At 33.6% G+C, this 15,857-nt stretch overlaps 1 protein-coding gene across 9 annotated transcripts in view; it reads right to left on the reverse strand.

Moving 5' to 3' along the window:
• Positions 1-1,122: 1,122 nt before the first annotated feature.
• The window catches only part of kifc3 (kinesin family member C3), a 57,442-nt gene continuing 42,707 nt past the window's right edge, over positions 1,123-15,857 (reverse strand). For 8 of the 9 annotated variants that reach the window (XM_051134825.1, XM_051134821.1, XM_051134823.1 and 5 more), the window contains 13 exons: positions 14,284-14,431; positions 12,568-12,698; positions 12,370-12,481; positions 12,090-12,271; positions 11,900-12,004; positions 10,462-10,592; positions 9,883-10,006; positions 7,484-7,613; positions 7,166-7,395; positions 5,555-5,707; positions 4,635-4,761; positions 4,360-4,406; positions 1,123-2,009 (listed from right to left, as the gene is read on the reverse strand). In XM_051134825.1, coding sequence (XP_050990782.1) covers positions 2,001-2,009; positions 4,360-4,406; positions 4,635-4,761; positions 5,555-5,707; positions 7,166-7,395; positions 7,484-7,613; positions 9,883-10,006; positions 10,462-10,592; positions 11,900-12,004; positions 12,090-12,271; positions 12,370-12,481; positions 12,568-12,698; positions 14,284-14,431 — 1,629 coding nt within the window. In that variant the 3' untranslated portion in view covers positions 1,123-2,000. The remainder of the gene's footprint in view (positions 2,010-4,359; positions 4,407-4,634; positions 4,762-5,554; positions 5,708-7,165; positions 7,396-7,483; positions 7,614-9,882; positions 10,007-10,461; positions 10,593-11,899; positions 12,005-12,089; positions 12,272-12,369; positions 12,482-12,567; positions 12,699-14,283; positions 14,432-15,857) is intronic. The other variant, XM_051134819.1, reaches the window with a different exon arrangement.

Genomic DNA, 15,857 nt, shown 5'->3' on the forward strand with positions numbered 1-15,857 from the left:
CATCACGAATGAAATGTTTCTTCAAGCATAATTGTACATAACAATATTAAGGTAGCCCGGCGATTCCATCTGGTAAAGACATAATTAACAAGCAATATTAACTTCTCCATTGTTGTTCAGCCGTTAAAAAATTGCAATTGCAATTTTTTTTTTTTTTTTTAGAAAATGACCATCATTTCGCTAGATAAGACCATTCTTCGTCTGTTTAGAGACATTTTAAGTTGCATTTAAACTGCATTTTGGAAGTTCAAACTTGGGCACCATAGAAGTCCATTATATGGAGAGCATTCCGGAAGTGTTTTCCTCAAAAAACATTTTCTTTACGACTGAAGAAAGAAAGACATGAACATCTTCGATGACAATGGGGTGAGTAAATTATCTGTACATTTTTTGTTTTGGAAGTGAACTTCACTTTTAATTTGGAAGATAAATTGTGGACGAGTCAGAAATGGTCTAAAAATCACATGCACTGTAATGCCTTTGTATATATTATTTGTTAAGTGAAAGCAGTCTTTCTTAAAATGCCCTTTTATAATAAACTACATTATACAAAATTTTCAGCAAATCTATTGAGTGCTATACTCTCTGTGTCTGTGTATACAAGGACAAATGTTGTGTCTATATATGCATGTATATCAGTGGTGTGCAGTGGTGTTCTGAAATGAGGCAAGGTCCTCAATGTTTTATATATACTTTTTTAAATTAAAAGTAAATTCATGTTCACAAGTTATATTTTATATTTTTACATTAACAACAACAAAAAAGTTATATATATAGCCAAAAAAAAAGAAAACCAACCAACCAAACAAATGAAAATTTTAATGAGACTTCTACAGCCAATGAAAAAAAAAAAAAAAAAAAAAAAATATATATATATATACACACACATATATATATATATATATATATATATATATATATATACATACATATATATTTATACATACATATATATATATTTATATATATATATATATATATATATATATATATATATATATATATATATATATATGTATATATATACACACACATACACATATACACATATACACACACACACACACACATACATATATATATACATATAAAAAGGAAAACTGCAACAAGAACAAGTTTGGTTTGGAGCATCATTTATTAAAAAGTGTGTACAAAAACAAAACTGCATACAAACGTACACCAATGTGAATACAAGCAAGCAAGACCCCAGAAACTGTTCCAGACGAACGTTTGTAGTGTTGTCTCAGTGTGGGGTCACATGGAATGCATTTCTATATACAGATCTAGTCCTCGTCCTGTTTAGCAAACACTGTATACCATCATGATTTGACTTCACTGCACAAAACTGTTAATGATTGTCCTAAAATGAATGAGCGCTGAACGCATGCATGGATCAGGAAGACGGTCTGGGCTTTCAACGGCCTTCAAGTTTCTATGTACAAAAAAACAAAATGCTACTGAGATTTGAACGTTTGCATTATATCTTATTGCCACTATGAAACACAGAATTGTTCAAAAGCTTATGGGGTGTGAAATTTTTACTTGTTCTTGCAGGAAAAAAAGAAAAAGAAAAGAAAGATCTCTTCAAGATCAAGCAATAAAAATTAAAATCTTGCTCAGACACACGAATATATACATACACGTACATTCAAGCTTCTAGAAATCAAATCGCATTTACGTAACATCAACATTACAAATGACAGCCTAGACTAGACTAAAGTGCATTTTTGCCCAGAAATACTTTGCCATAACAGAAGGGTCTTCTCATCCTGAGGCAGCAGGTGTTGTCGAGAGGTCAGCGGGAGTGTTCAATCACGTATCGTCATCGTAAAATTAAGTCACTTCAGTCATCATAGTTCCCAACATGAACCCTGATTGGCCGGTTAAGCTCCTCCCCTGTAGCAAGCAAGCTCTTTCATTGGTTCATTTAAGAAAGGAGCTGATTGGTCGAGAGATTTGGAGGATGGACCCCCCTTGAGGCGTGCCTCATGCAGTTAACTTCATTCGTCCTATAAACGGAAAAAAGTGTGGCAATTACATACACAATCATGACTAACACAAAGATTTTCCAGTTTATAATAAATACTGGAATTAGAAAGCATGTTGTTGGTATGGAATTCACACATAAGAGCAACAACAAAAGACGACTCATTTAGATTTCACTTACTATCTTACTGCAACTTCTGCACACTATTTTTAACATATTTCTAAGTCTAGAAAGCTCTCGTCTTGCAGTTCAGGCACCAGGGGGTTCAGTTAGTCATTTTGTTATTCATTCCTCAAGAGAAACACTCTCTCTGTTATGAAACCAAGTAAGCTGCCTACACAGGTGACAATTTAACCTAATTATTACGCCAGATAAAACAACACATTTTGGCTAATTTTTTAAGGCAGCTTCACATGTAGCATTTACTGAGGATCTAAGATTGCCGATCACATCAAGATGCATATTCAGTGTGAAAATTGTGTGCTAAACATTGTTTGAATTAATTACTGTTAGGTATGTAACGATTCTCGCTATTTTTTTTTTTAACAAAATGAGAATCAAGACAATTTATAAATTAAAAGGCCTTCTTTTAGACAAAATGCTGCACAAATATTTGTGAAATCTGTCAAATAACAAGACTAAATTGACATTTTAAAACAAATACCAAATCAAATAAATACAAAAAAAAAATCTCTCTCTGAGATCTCAAACTAAGGCTTTGCCTATTTCTATTTCAAATTAGAGACAACCACTGCTTTTTAATCACAGTCCAAACAAATATGCTACATGCATACAGCATAAGCAGCTTTTAATTTAAATTAGATTGTGTAGTTGTGAAATGTGAAGCAAAAACATAGTGGTCTGACATTAGCTTCTTGAAACTATACTACAAAAAACATCTGAAGAAAACAAAAACAGCAGATGCGCTGAATGAAAACTCAAAATTCACTCTGTGACAGCAGGTGGCGCTTATGGAACAGCAGCAATATAGCGTTTCTTTGGTTACTGCTGAACACCCTTTTATAGTCTGAACATATGTATTAACTATAGAAGCCCATTTCTGCCACTGAATAAAACAAAATAAGGTATTTGCAACTTTTTCATCTCACAATTCTGACTTTTTTCTCAGAATCGCATGATACAAACTCGCAATTCTGACTTTTTCCTCACAAATTGCGTATACAAACTCACAAATCTAACTTTTTCTTGTAATCGCAAATTTACATCTTGCAACTCTTTTTTTTTTTTTTTTTTTTTTTTTTTTTTGAATTGTGAAATATAAACTTGCAACTGACGTTTTTCTCAGAATTGCAGGATATAAACTCACAATTCTGACTTTTTCCCTCAGAATTACATGATATAAACCTGCAACTTTGACTTTTTTAGAACTGCGAGTTTACATCTCGCAACTGTGACTTTTTTCTCATATTTGAGATCCCTCAATTCTGACTTTATTACACAATTGTGAGTTATGTCAGAATTGTAAAAAAAAACAAAAAAAAAACAAATTGCATGGTATTAACTTGCAACTGCAAGAAAAAATTTGAGATACAAAGATACAAACTCGCAATTATGCTATAATTTATCACAATTTAGAGTTTATGACACAAGATACAAAAACTCACAATTCTGACCATTTCTCACAATTGTTTATATGATGCAATTCTGAGAAAAAAAGTCAGAATTGTTGCATAAGTCTTTTACTTTTACTAAATCTTTTACTTTTTATTCAGTGGCAGGCTTCCATAATTAACAGAAATTAATTCAAATTAAAAACTGCTTATTGCACTGAATTTTTCACACTGAATATCTGTCCTCTTGTATTAGAAAACAACAGCTCACTATGTTTTAGAACAGAGCTACTGTAATCAGTATTGAACATTTCTGTGACTCATTTACCCTCACATCACAACAATGAAATTACATTTGTCACAAAATTAAACGTTATCCTTTGTCACCACCACAGTGCAGCCCAGCCAATCAAAAGCAGAGCTGTAAGTGAAGACAAAAACAAAACTATTTTTCACTGCTCTCTCTCACACACACACACTTAACACAGACAAACAATACAGTGAATACAGTGCACCGCTGCAAAAATCACAAGACAACGGATATAAAAAAATTGGACAAAAACAGTAAGCTTGTACAAAGGCAAACAAAACTAAAAAGACACAAGAACAAAACAGCAGCTGATCCCAGTTTACACACACAAACGCATACACACACACACACACACACACACACACACACAAAGCTTCCTGGGGTTAAAGGCACTGTGTTAGATGGGTGGGCGTTGACGAGGTGATACGTGGGGCACCATGCCATGCTGAGCGGTTCATGCCAAGCGACCAACCACATAAAACCCCACCTACCTGCCCACCGTCCCCAACCAATGGGCTGCTTCTGTCTACCTGTCTATCTGGAAACCAACCAATTACAGTGTCACAATGCAAAGAACAGACGACCCTTTACATAGTGTGACCTGTACTCAATGCACCGTGTCAGATGCTGTTTACCAAGGCTGTTTATGAGATTAATGTATTATTACATCAGATTATTTACAGTTATTTACAAGCAGGTATTTGTGTGTCATGTGAGCATGTCATGGTTTTAAACTGATACGGCAGGTGTTTGTCTCTTCGCTCACCTGTGGACAGCTGACTGTGGGATCTCCGCCGGGTTGTGGGGGTTTTAGAGGTGGAGGAGAGGGTTGAACCTGCGCTGCTGGCCCTTGAGATGGGGAGCGGCACAGGGGTCACGGGAGGAGAGTCCAGCTATGTGAGAAAAATAAAGATCATTTTGTAATTTTGGCTATAAAATTAGCATTATTTTTTTTGCATCTTTTTCTTTAATTTTTTGGATTTAATTTTTTCCTCTTTTAAATTTTTCTGGATTCCATTTTAATGGTTAAATCAAAGTAGCAAATTACCAAAACAAAAAAAATCTTAAGGGTCCTTAAGAAATCCATTTTATTTTTTTATTTATTTTATTTTTTAAATTTATTTTACATTTTTTTATTTACATTGCGTTTTAATGGTTTAAATTGTAATATCAGAATGCATATCTAAATTAAATTTACAAACCAATTTAATCATTTATACTTTTTTTTTAACAACAATAGGGCCATATGAATTTTTATTTTCAGAAATTGTTTATTTTAATTTGTATGGATTTATGACTGATGATACGAATTCATTATCCAAAAAAAGGCTTACAATATTAACAATTTAATTAATCTATTAATGCCAAAAAAAATGGTATTTATACATTTTGAAACAATGTGCTATGTGTTAACTATTATCATTCAGCCCTACATTTTTATTTAGACAAAATACAGTTTTAGGTTCCCATTTGTGTTGTTTATGCGAGCACCACAGCTCAAGTTTCAAAATGAATCTCACACGCGAATCACATTACAAATATGAACAGGAGAAACTGGAATAATGAGTGTTTTGTGGCCACTGCAGTAAAAGTAAGGTTTTGAGTGAAGGATTTAAAACTTTTTACTCAGATCTCAAAGTTGTTCTCAACATGAACATAAGGATGCATGTGTCTGTGCTGGTGTACCTCCACGCTGTCATGAGTTGGAGACGAGGATGTTGAGGAGTTCTCTGCTTGGCGGCGTGAGGAAGACGAAGGCCCGATCTCAACAGTCCGAACACGCTGAGCGAACTTCAGAGAGCACACCGACTCACTGACGTTATTCTCTAGAGGAGACACCTGAGATACAGAAAGAGGCATCACAGTTGATCTCAGAATCTCAGAGTTGTATGAACCAGCATCAGAGGGAATATTAAACTGCAAACTAAACTAACATGATGCATCACTTCTGTAATGTATATAATGCAGGCTTTATGTCCCTGTATTGTGTACAGTAAGCTATGATATCATAATAGCTAATATATTTTTTTCCCCTGCTCATGTGGCCACATATTTTTTAGGTAAATATAATTATATTTTGCGTCGCTGTCTATGCAGGGTCAGAAAGCTCTTGGATTCCAACAAAAATATCTTAATTTGTGTTCTGAAGATGAACAAAGGTCTTATGGGTTTGGAACGACATGAGGGTGAGTAATTGAGGATGACTTAATTAATGAATTTTCTTTTTTGGGTGAGCTATGCCTTTAAGAAATACAGTATACATACAATACAGTTCAATGTATCAAACAGAGACAGCTGAATAACTAATGTCCCACTAAATAAATATACATTTATTAATAAGGCACTTAAACGACTGTTACTTTTTCTATTTTGGTTTTGTTAACTAATTTCTCAAATGTGACAATGGACAACAAAGCCAGTCATAAGGGCAATTTTTTTTAAAATTGAGATTTATACATCATCTGAAAGCTTTCCATTGATGTATGGTTTGTTAGGATAAGACAATATTTGTCTGAGATACGACTATTTGAAAACCTGGAATCTAAGGAAAGGAAAAACAAACAAACAAACAAACAAACAAACAAACAAAAAATTCTAAATACTGAGAAAATCACCTTTAAAGTTGTCCAAATGAAAGTTCTTAGCAATGGATATTACTAATCAAAAATTAAGTTTTGATATATTTATGGTAGGAAATTTACAAAATATCTTCATGGATCACGATCTTTACTTCATATCCTAATGATTTTTGGTATAAAAGAAAAATCGATAACTTTGACCCATACCATGTATTGTTGGCTATTGCTACAAATATACCTTAAGACTGGTTTTGTGGTCCAGGGACACAAATAGATTAATACTGAAGTTACAGGGCTGCCACAGAAATGCATAATTCAGAGTAGAACATCCTGGGTTGTCATCTAGTAATTACTGTAATTGCGACATGCAGTGAACGAAGCTATTGGTAAACTGTGCATAAAATAACAGGGAACGTTTTTTAACAAATTAAATAGATTTTGATTCCATTTAATCTATAATACACTAGACTTAATGATTACATTAGCCCACAATAGAGTTCTGTAGCATTTCAGGTGATTTCTGTGGGGATCAACATAGAACAACAGAAGCGTGTGTGCACAAACTGCTTAAAATACCTTGCCTGCTCACGCTGTACCAAGTACAGTCTTTATCCCCTAAATCCATTATAATCCACTCAAAAAGTGTCGAGGTTTAAAAGTAAGCCTCTCTCTCTATTATAACCCTGCTGACCCAGTGATCCAGTAAGCGGTCACACACCTGCACCATCATGAGCGTCTTGCTGTCTCCGCTGAGCGAGTCCTGCAGCAGGTACGTGAGTCGTGAGTTCCTAAAGGGCACGTGCGAGTGTTTGGAGCGCAGTGAGTTGATGACGTCACCCAGCGCCGACAGCGACTTGTTGATACACTGAGCCTCACGCAGACGGCTGCCCTCTGCACCGGATTTGGCAATCCGCTCAGAACCGGCCAGATCCACCAGATTAAGCTTACCTGCAAAAATAAAAAAAAAACGTGATCGTTTCATATTTGGATTTCAGTTATTTGTGTGTGAGATAGTTTACATGAACAGTGTGTGCACCTGAGGTACGGTGGCCCGTTGAAGAGTTGAAACCCGCCACTGTGATGATAAGGAGGGCATGAGAGCGAGAGCTGTGCTCGTTTAGATTAGTGCATGCTGTCGCCCTGTTCATGTGACCCAGGTCAAACACCTGCAGGGTCAAAGGTCAATGGTTACAAATCATAAATTGTGCTGAAAAGGGTTAATGCAGACCTTGTATCGGAACACTTACTACTGAATTCAATTTGAAATACTTTCACAGGGTATTAAAAATACTAAATAACTTAAAAAAAGGTCACCTTATTTTACAGTGACTTTGTTATACTATAGTTGTTCTTGTTATACTAATAATAGTAATAGCAGTAAATTAGGGCTGGGCGATAATTCAATAACGACAATTACCACAATATTTTCCTCGATAAAACGATATGAAGAGTTCGATATAATTTTTATGTGCCAAAAGCAGAACGAAACAACACAACTTATTTGAATTGCACCACGCGGACCGTTTATCCGCTCAGACCAAAGTTGATCTTCTTTAGTGCGCAAGCTCACTAAAGAAGATGCATTTACTCCGTCACGCGAGCACTAAACAGCACTGCGAGATTCAGTGTGAAACACTTGCTATAGCACGTGTGCATTTATACTTAATGTTTTTAGACTACCGCTTTTTCAAACAAACAGGCTATCATGTAGTTATATTTTTACCATGGTATTGAGGTACCATTATGTGTGGTTTTAACTGTGTTTATCATGATTTAAAATGTATGCTTGCTACTATGGGAGACCAATGCTTAATAAAAAAAACAAAAAAACAAAAAACAAACAAACAAAACTGGGTCAGAATAAATTTAACCATCTAAAACGGAGGTTGCTACAATTTTTACAGATGTCACTGATTGATAATGAACAAAAACATACATCTGCATCCTCAAGCTACTATCAAATGTGCATTTCTAAGAGACAAAAAAGTGATATTATTATTATTATTATTATTATTATCATCATCATTATTATTATTATTATTATCATCATTATCAGACAACCCAAACCTGTTTCTTGATTTGAAATAGAACTCATTAGAACATGCAGAAATTAATTTTTTTATTTAGATATTTATTTTGTTAAGGAAAACTAATGGTCTGGTTTCTACAGCTTTCACTTTGGAGCAAAAATCTAACTTTAAACTTGAAAGAAAAAGATTTGACATTTATCGTGATAATTATCTATATCGACTGATATGAAAAAAAAATCGTGATAATTTTTTTGCCCATATCGCCCAACCCTACAGTAAATTATGCATAATTACAACTTAAGTAAATAACCTAGCATTTAACTGTATAATTACACAGTAACAAGGATGCCTTAACTCTCTAAAATCTGAAGTCTAAAATGATATTTCTGAAATATATATATATTTTTTAAATGTTAGAAAAGGAAGACTGCTCTATAAAAAAAAAAAAAAAAGTATGGATAATCAACTGAACGCAAGATGCTTTAGTCCAGTAAGTGCTCAACTTGAAATATTATTAACATTATAAAAGTACTGTACATTTACATCATAAAAACAAATAAATCAAATTTTTACAATTATACTAAAAAGGCCTTTTACTTGCTAAAAATATCAGCTATCAATCAGTAGACAGAAGGCATGTATAGTTTTGATAATTTAGAGGGCTTAGAAATTTGCATATTAAATATGTGACCCTGGACCACAAAACCAGTCATAAGTAGCACAGCTATATTTGTAGCAACAGCATACATTGCATGGGTCAAAATGATTGTTTTTTCTTTTATGCCAAAAATCATTAGGAAATTAAGTAAAGATCGTGTTCTATGAAGATTTTTTGTAAATTTCCTACCGTAAATGTATCTAAACAATTTTTTATAAGTAATATGCATTGCTAAGAACTCCATTTGGACAACTTTAAAGGCGCTTTCTCAATATTTGGATTTTTTGCACGCTTAGATTCCAGATTTTCAAATATTGTTCTATGCTAACAAACCATACATCAATGGAAAGCTTATTTATTTAGCTTTCAGTTGATATGGATATCTCAATTTCCCCTTATGACTGGTTTTGTGGTCCAAGGTCACATGATACACAACAGGCTTTACAGGCTTAAAATAAAGTGTAAACAAAACAAATCTTTATTCATCTATATTAATTGTACTTTTAAGTAGTAAAAATTTACTTTTTCCTCACAGATTCCAGAGCAGAGTAGCTGTGGACATGCTTCAGACAAAACAAGAAAAGACACACTGCCCTAACAAGAAACCTTTTTGTTGCTTTTTTACAGAAAATAATATTTTATCATCTACGGTGGTGATATTCTACATTTGTGAAGTTTATAATGCTGGCTCTAAAGTGTAAAGTGACGACCGGTAGCATAACTCTGGTTGGATGCGTTGAGCTTCACCTTGTTAATGTCCTCCACGCTCTCCACTGCGAACTCTGTGAGTCCTGGCACATACAGCTGTCCGCTGCCATCTGGGCACATCTTTATATCCAGCTTCTCATTGGGATTGTCACCCAACAGGTTCCTTTTGGAATCAGATAAGTACAAATGATTAAATTAATAATTCTATACAGTTTTATTATGAAATGTGCACAACATAAAGTGGGGCACAGATTAATATTACGCAAGCAAGCTGAATCAGGACCTATGCACATCTGTTTGAGTTACGCAACACAAAGAGAGGGACACGGTGACCAAACAGAAATGCGTGACGTGTGATCTGTTTATGTCTTACAGATGGCCTGAGAGATTTTAAATCTAATCTGTTTTTACATAACTGCTGACCAGCAGGACCTGTGGCAGGCAAGCGAAAAACCTCACACACACACTACACCGTGACGCTGGGACAGTTATATAAAAGAGCACTGAATATGCTGCAGTGATGGGCATGTCACACTCGAAGCCCTCCTGTGGAGCTTTAATCATCATTTCTCCCTCCTGCTGTCACTGTGTGGCTACACATGTGTCTGTTTTTCTCACCGAAGGGTCTCATTGTAGATTTCCACCATGCTGACGGTGATCTTGTAGTCCCAGTCGGGCTTCTTCTCAGACACTTCAGAGAAGAGCAGCCGCAGAGCACGCTGGTTAATGCCAGGGTCTTCAGGGATACCCTACATGAAACACAGAGACATGAGAGACTGATGATAAAATTACATAGCCCAAAAAAAAAAAAAAAAAAAAAAAAACAGCATAGAATTTTAATGTCCATTCCATTTATCGTAACGATAACAGATAAATGGAATGGTGGAATGGATATTAAAATTCTATGCTTTTTTTTTTTTTTTTTTTTTTTTTACATTAAATAAACACTACATAATGCTTAAAAGTATGAATAACTGATATTTATTGTTTTTTTTAAAGATTACATTTAACAATGTTATTAAATTAAACAATTATAATAGTAATAAAGACTATTTCTAAAACTACTAAATCTCAAATGTAATAAATCAATTTAAAATTATTACTGTTCTTTTTAACCTGAAAGAATCCTTTTTTTTTTTTTTTGACACTGACTATCGGAAATGTTTTTTGAAGAAGCAAATCAGTATATTAGAATGATTTCTAAATTTCATGTGACACTTAGAACTGAAATAATAGCTTTGCATAATAGGAATAAATTCAATTTTCAAATTTATAAAATTAGAAAAAAGTTATTTTAAAAATTCTATTTTGTAGTAATTCACAATATTAATGTTTTACTGTATTTTCGCTTAAATAAATGCAGCCTTAAGTAAACATAAGAGACTTCTTTTGAAACACAGAATCCACAAACTGCAAATGCAACTATTAGAAAATGCACAGATTTGAAAGTTACAGACATCAAGGCAATGAAAAGTAGTGTTACTGCACTGTTACATATGGGTGGGAAGAAATGTTTCTTTTTACTCTATGTTGAAATTGTTTGTTTAGAGTCCTTTTTGCACTGTATATATATACGTCATTGTGTGATTTTTGTAAATAAATATGTTTTCATTTTACTCTATGTACTGAGTGCTGGGACTGAGAATGGTTCAAAACTCTCTTTTTGCCATTGCTAACTTTTACTTTAAAACATTACTTCCCTTTTGCCCTCGAAATCTAATTGGCAATGCAACAAAATAAATAACATATGTTTTTATGTATTATTTCAATTGTAATATAAAGCAGCATAAATAAACAACAAATGCACATGCACAAAAATACCTTATGAAAATAGTTTACATATATTTTTGGTTACACAAGTTGTTTGTGCTGAATAATATTAAATTACTGTTATTACAAATAATAAGTACATGTAAAGCATAAGTGTCACCTGTTTTTGTTATGTAAAAATGTCACAATGCAAAAAATATTAAAGATCCTAATAGGCTTGATTTTCTTTAAGCACAATATATTTATCTTGTAGTTTGAGGGTGAAATTTAGGAACATGTGATATACCTCCATAGTATAGGTCTTTCCAGAGCCGGTTTGCCCGTAGGCAAAGATGCATACATTAAAGCCATCAATACAGGAAGTAACCAGAGACTGCACTTCCTGGAACACCTGTTCAATCACAAGAAAGGTGACTGTGATATAATAACTGATACAGGAAATACAACTGTCTGAGAAAACTAGTTCAGGCACTAACCTCCTCCTGAGTGGCCTGAGTGGAAAAGACTTTGTCAAGTTCAAAGGTCATAAGCTTGCCCTTATTAGACAAGTAGAGAACAGCATCATCATCAGAGTCAAAGGTCACTATGTTTTTGGTGTCAGCAGCATCGGTTTCTCCAGCACATATGGGACGTACTCGGCACAACACACGAATGTTTCCTGAAAAAACGAGTCTTTTTAATTAAAATGTCTAATTTCATTTAATTGAAGTAGATACTATGTCCCAGACAATTCACAGAAATCTTTGTGGCTCTCACCTTTGAGGCGCACTAGTTCATTGTGGCATTTCTTCCTCAGGTTCATCTCCCGCTTGTATTTGCGCAGCAGTTCTTGGTTTGCATTGCTCACCTCTCCAATCACCTGACAGATCTGTCATCACAGACAAACACAACTGCTTTAGCCAAGAAGGTGCATTCAGGCTGACCTGTTTGTGAGCTCATATGTGATGCTCTCACCTCCTGCTTTGCCTCAGCGATGGCTTTCTCCAGCATGTAAGGGAAGTCCTGCACCTGTCTCTTCAGACAGTTGTAATCACACGTGAGGGTTCTCAGGGCCGGCTGCAGCGTCAGGAGGTTCATTCGCACACCTGTGCACACACAGACATTCATTCATTCATACATGTGTAGGTCATGTTTCACCGCAAAATCAAAAGACAGAATAAAAAAACGAATAAATAACATAATTAAAAAAACACGATAATTCAGTACATTTCTCTTTTTTGCTTTAAATTTTCAATATTCTCAATGGTGATTATAATTAAGTGACGAAAAGTTTCACCAAATGAGCACACTTTTAGACTAAGTTAGTTTTATTTGACGTTTGACAAGACAGGATATTGCCGCACAAAACCCTGAGTGAGTCAAACATATACATGCTCCAAAGCAATAATTTACTAGTATAAAATGAATAAAAATAGTTGATATACAGGCAGAAAAAGTTAATATACAAGCAATAAAAAAAAAAAAAACTAAAATATATGTATATAAATAGATAGAGATAGAATAAAAGCCATAATCAGAGATAAAAAGCCAGATAAAAGATAAAAAAAAATCCTGAGTGGAAGCATAAGGGCTTTATGCTTCATATTAAAGATATGGACTGTTTTTGAGTTCCCATACCTCCTGACAAAAATTAAAAATTTTCAATATAACAGCAAACAGAGGTCAAAAATAAAAAAAATTCTTAAGTCTTTTACCTTTCTAGTGCTGTATAGTTTGTCAAGATTAAATAAAGACGTACTACTTACTCTGTGAATATAAAAACAAAACCAATACTGTAGGTCACTGGTGCTTCACATGTTAACAGGTTAAAAACAAAAACAAAAAAAAACAAAACAAAAAAACTACGCATTTAAATTATAAGTTGTTAAAAAAAAAACACTAATAAAATTGTTGTACTATATTAAAATTACAAATAAAATATGATTTTAATACAACAGTTACATAGTTACATAAAGAAAGCATGACACAAACACTTTAAATATATATTTAATTACACAAATAATGACTGAGTGACATGAAATGTACTACTGTTGGGTTGGGTTTATAGTTAATAGCTTGTAATTGTGCATAATTTACTGTTGTTTCAACAGTAATTACGTTTAATATGTTTAACAAGAATGCTAAAATATAGTGGTTTTTTTGTTGTTGTTGCAAAGTAATTCGAATATGTGACCTGGACCACAAAAACCAGTCGTAAGGGTCAATTTTTTAAAATTGAGATGTATACATCATCTAAAAGCTGAATAAATAAACTTTCTATTGATGTATGAATATACAGGTATCATGAAGATACAACTATTTGAAAATCTGTAATCTGAGGGTGCAAAAAAAAAACAAAAAAAAACCCCTAAATATTCACCTTTAAAGTAGTCCTAATGAAGTTCTTAGCAATGCATATTACTAATCAAAAATGTTGTTTTGATATATTTATGGTAGGAGATTTACAAAATGTTTTCATGGAACATGATCTTTGCTTAATATCCTAATGATTTTTGGCATAAAAGAAAAATTGATCATTTTGACCCATACAATGTATTGTTGGCTATTGCTACGCATGTAGCCGTGCTACTTAAGACTGGTTTTGTGCTCCAGAGTCATGTAAAATGCTTAATTGTCATGAAAATCAACTATGGTGAAATACGACCTGGACTTAAATACATGTGGTCTCACCTGCTAGGTTCTCATGAACGGCCTTCATCTCACTCTCGGCTCTGATGAAAGCTTCCTCGATCACTCTGTTCTTCTCCTCCTCTAGACTCTGCATCTCTGCCTCAAGCTGACCCTGAGCTCTCTCCATCTCACCCTCATACACCAGGATCTAACACACACACACACACAGTACTGTCAACACATCTAACCCCGAGGTCAACAAAAGCCTGTGAGCTCACTGTGCTCATAAGCTCTATGCAGATGGTAAATATTTGCCATGAAGAATTACATAAGTTATTTTTTTCCATTATAAAGGAGTTTACAATGACAAAGATTAAATCAGCAACTCACTGTATGACTGGTAGCTCATACTCAACTTTATCAAGATAATGGTCAGTGTAAACAGCTTTTTTTTTTAGCAAAGGTGCTAGTCACTGATTTTATCTTATTCAGATGTCATGAATCATGAGATAACCATCATGAGATGTCCGTTATCCAAACATCTGAAAAGGCAAAACGTACAACCAAACAGTCCTCAAATTTAACCCTGTCTAGACTGTTTACTTCCTTTTTTATTTGTGTTTTCAACAAATACTATACTACAAATACTAAATAAATTTGCAAAAATTACTATAATAGTATTACAGAAACAAGAAGTTTCTATATAAAGTATAAGAATAAATTCATTTATTTTACATATTTAATCAAGTTCAGATACATTTTTATTTCTAATTCTATGATATTTGTGATGCTAAAATATTGCATGCATTACACTGCAAAAAATGCTTTTCTTACTTAGATTTTTCATCTTATTTCCAGCCAAAATATCTAAAAATTCTTAAATCAAGAAGGATTTTCTAGACAAGCAAAAATTATTGTCTTGTTTTCAGAAAAAAACCCATCAAATTTAAGTGAGTTTTTGCTTAGAACAAGCAAAATAATCTTATTTCAAGCAGAAAACAAGATTATTTTGCTTACCCCATTGGCAGATTATTTTGCTGGTTTCAAGCAAAAATAAATAAATAAAATAAAATAAAATAAATAAATTAATATAAAAAAAAAAAAATCACTTAATTTTGACTTTTTTTTCTGAAAACAAGACCATAATTTTCGCTTGTCTAGAAAATCCTTGATTTTAGAATTTTTAGATATTTTGGCTGGAAACAAGACAAAAAAATCTAAGTGGAAAAAGCATTTTTTGCAGAGTACACTACCAGTCAAGAATCTGATGGCTGTGATATCATATATCAGTGTTATATTGGTCATTAAAGTTTTTAATATATCAAAAAATCATATTAATCAAGTACTACTTTGCTAAATAATCACAAAAGGCATCAACACATCACAGATGAGCAGAGATATGCGTTCCACGTTTAAAATAAATTGCCTATTTTTGACAACACAACACAAACCCAGTATTAAAGACGTCCTGAACTACTAACCAGAGCTATTAGTTAGACTAGTCTAATCAGTTAGGTAAGTGAAAGGCGACTTGTGGGGTGGGTGGAGGGCTGTTGGTCACACATGGGAAGTGCAGCTGGGGTCAAGCACCAGTACATATGAAGTACACAACAGGGGTGACATCAACTATTTCA

This window comes from Labeo rohita, chromosome 18 (genome assembly GCF_022985175.1).
Source record: "Labeo rohita strain BAU-BD-2019 chromosome 18, IGBB_LRoh.1.0, whole genome shotgun sequence".
NCBI lineage: Eukaryota > Metazoa > Chordata > Actinopteri > Cypriniformes > Cyprinidae > Labeo > Labeo rohita.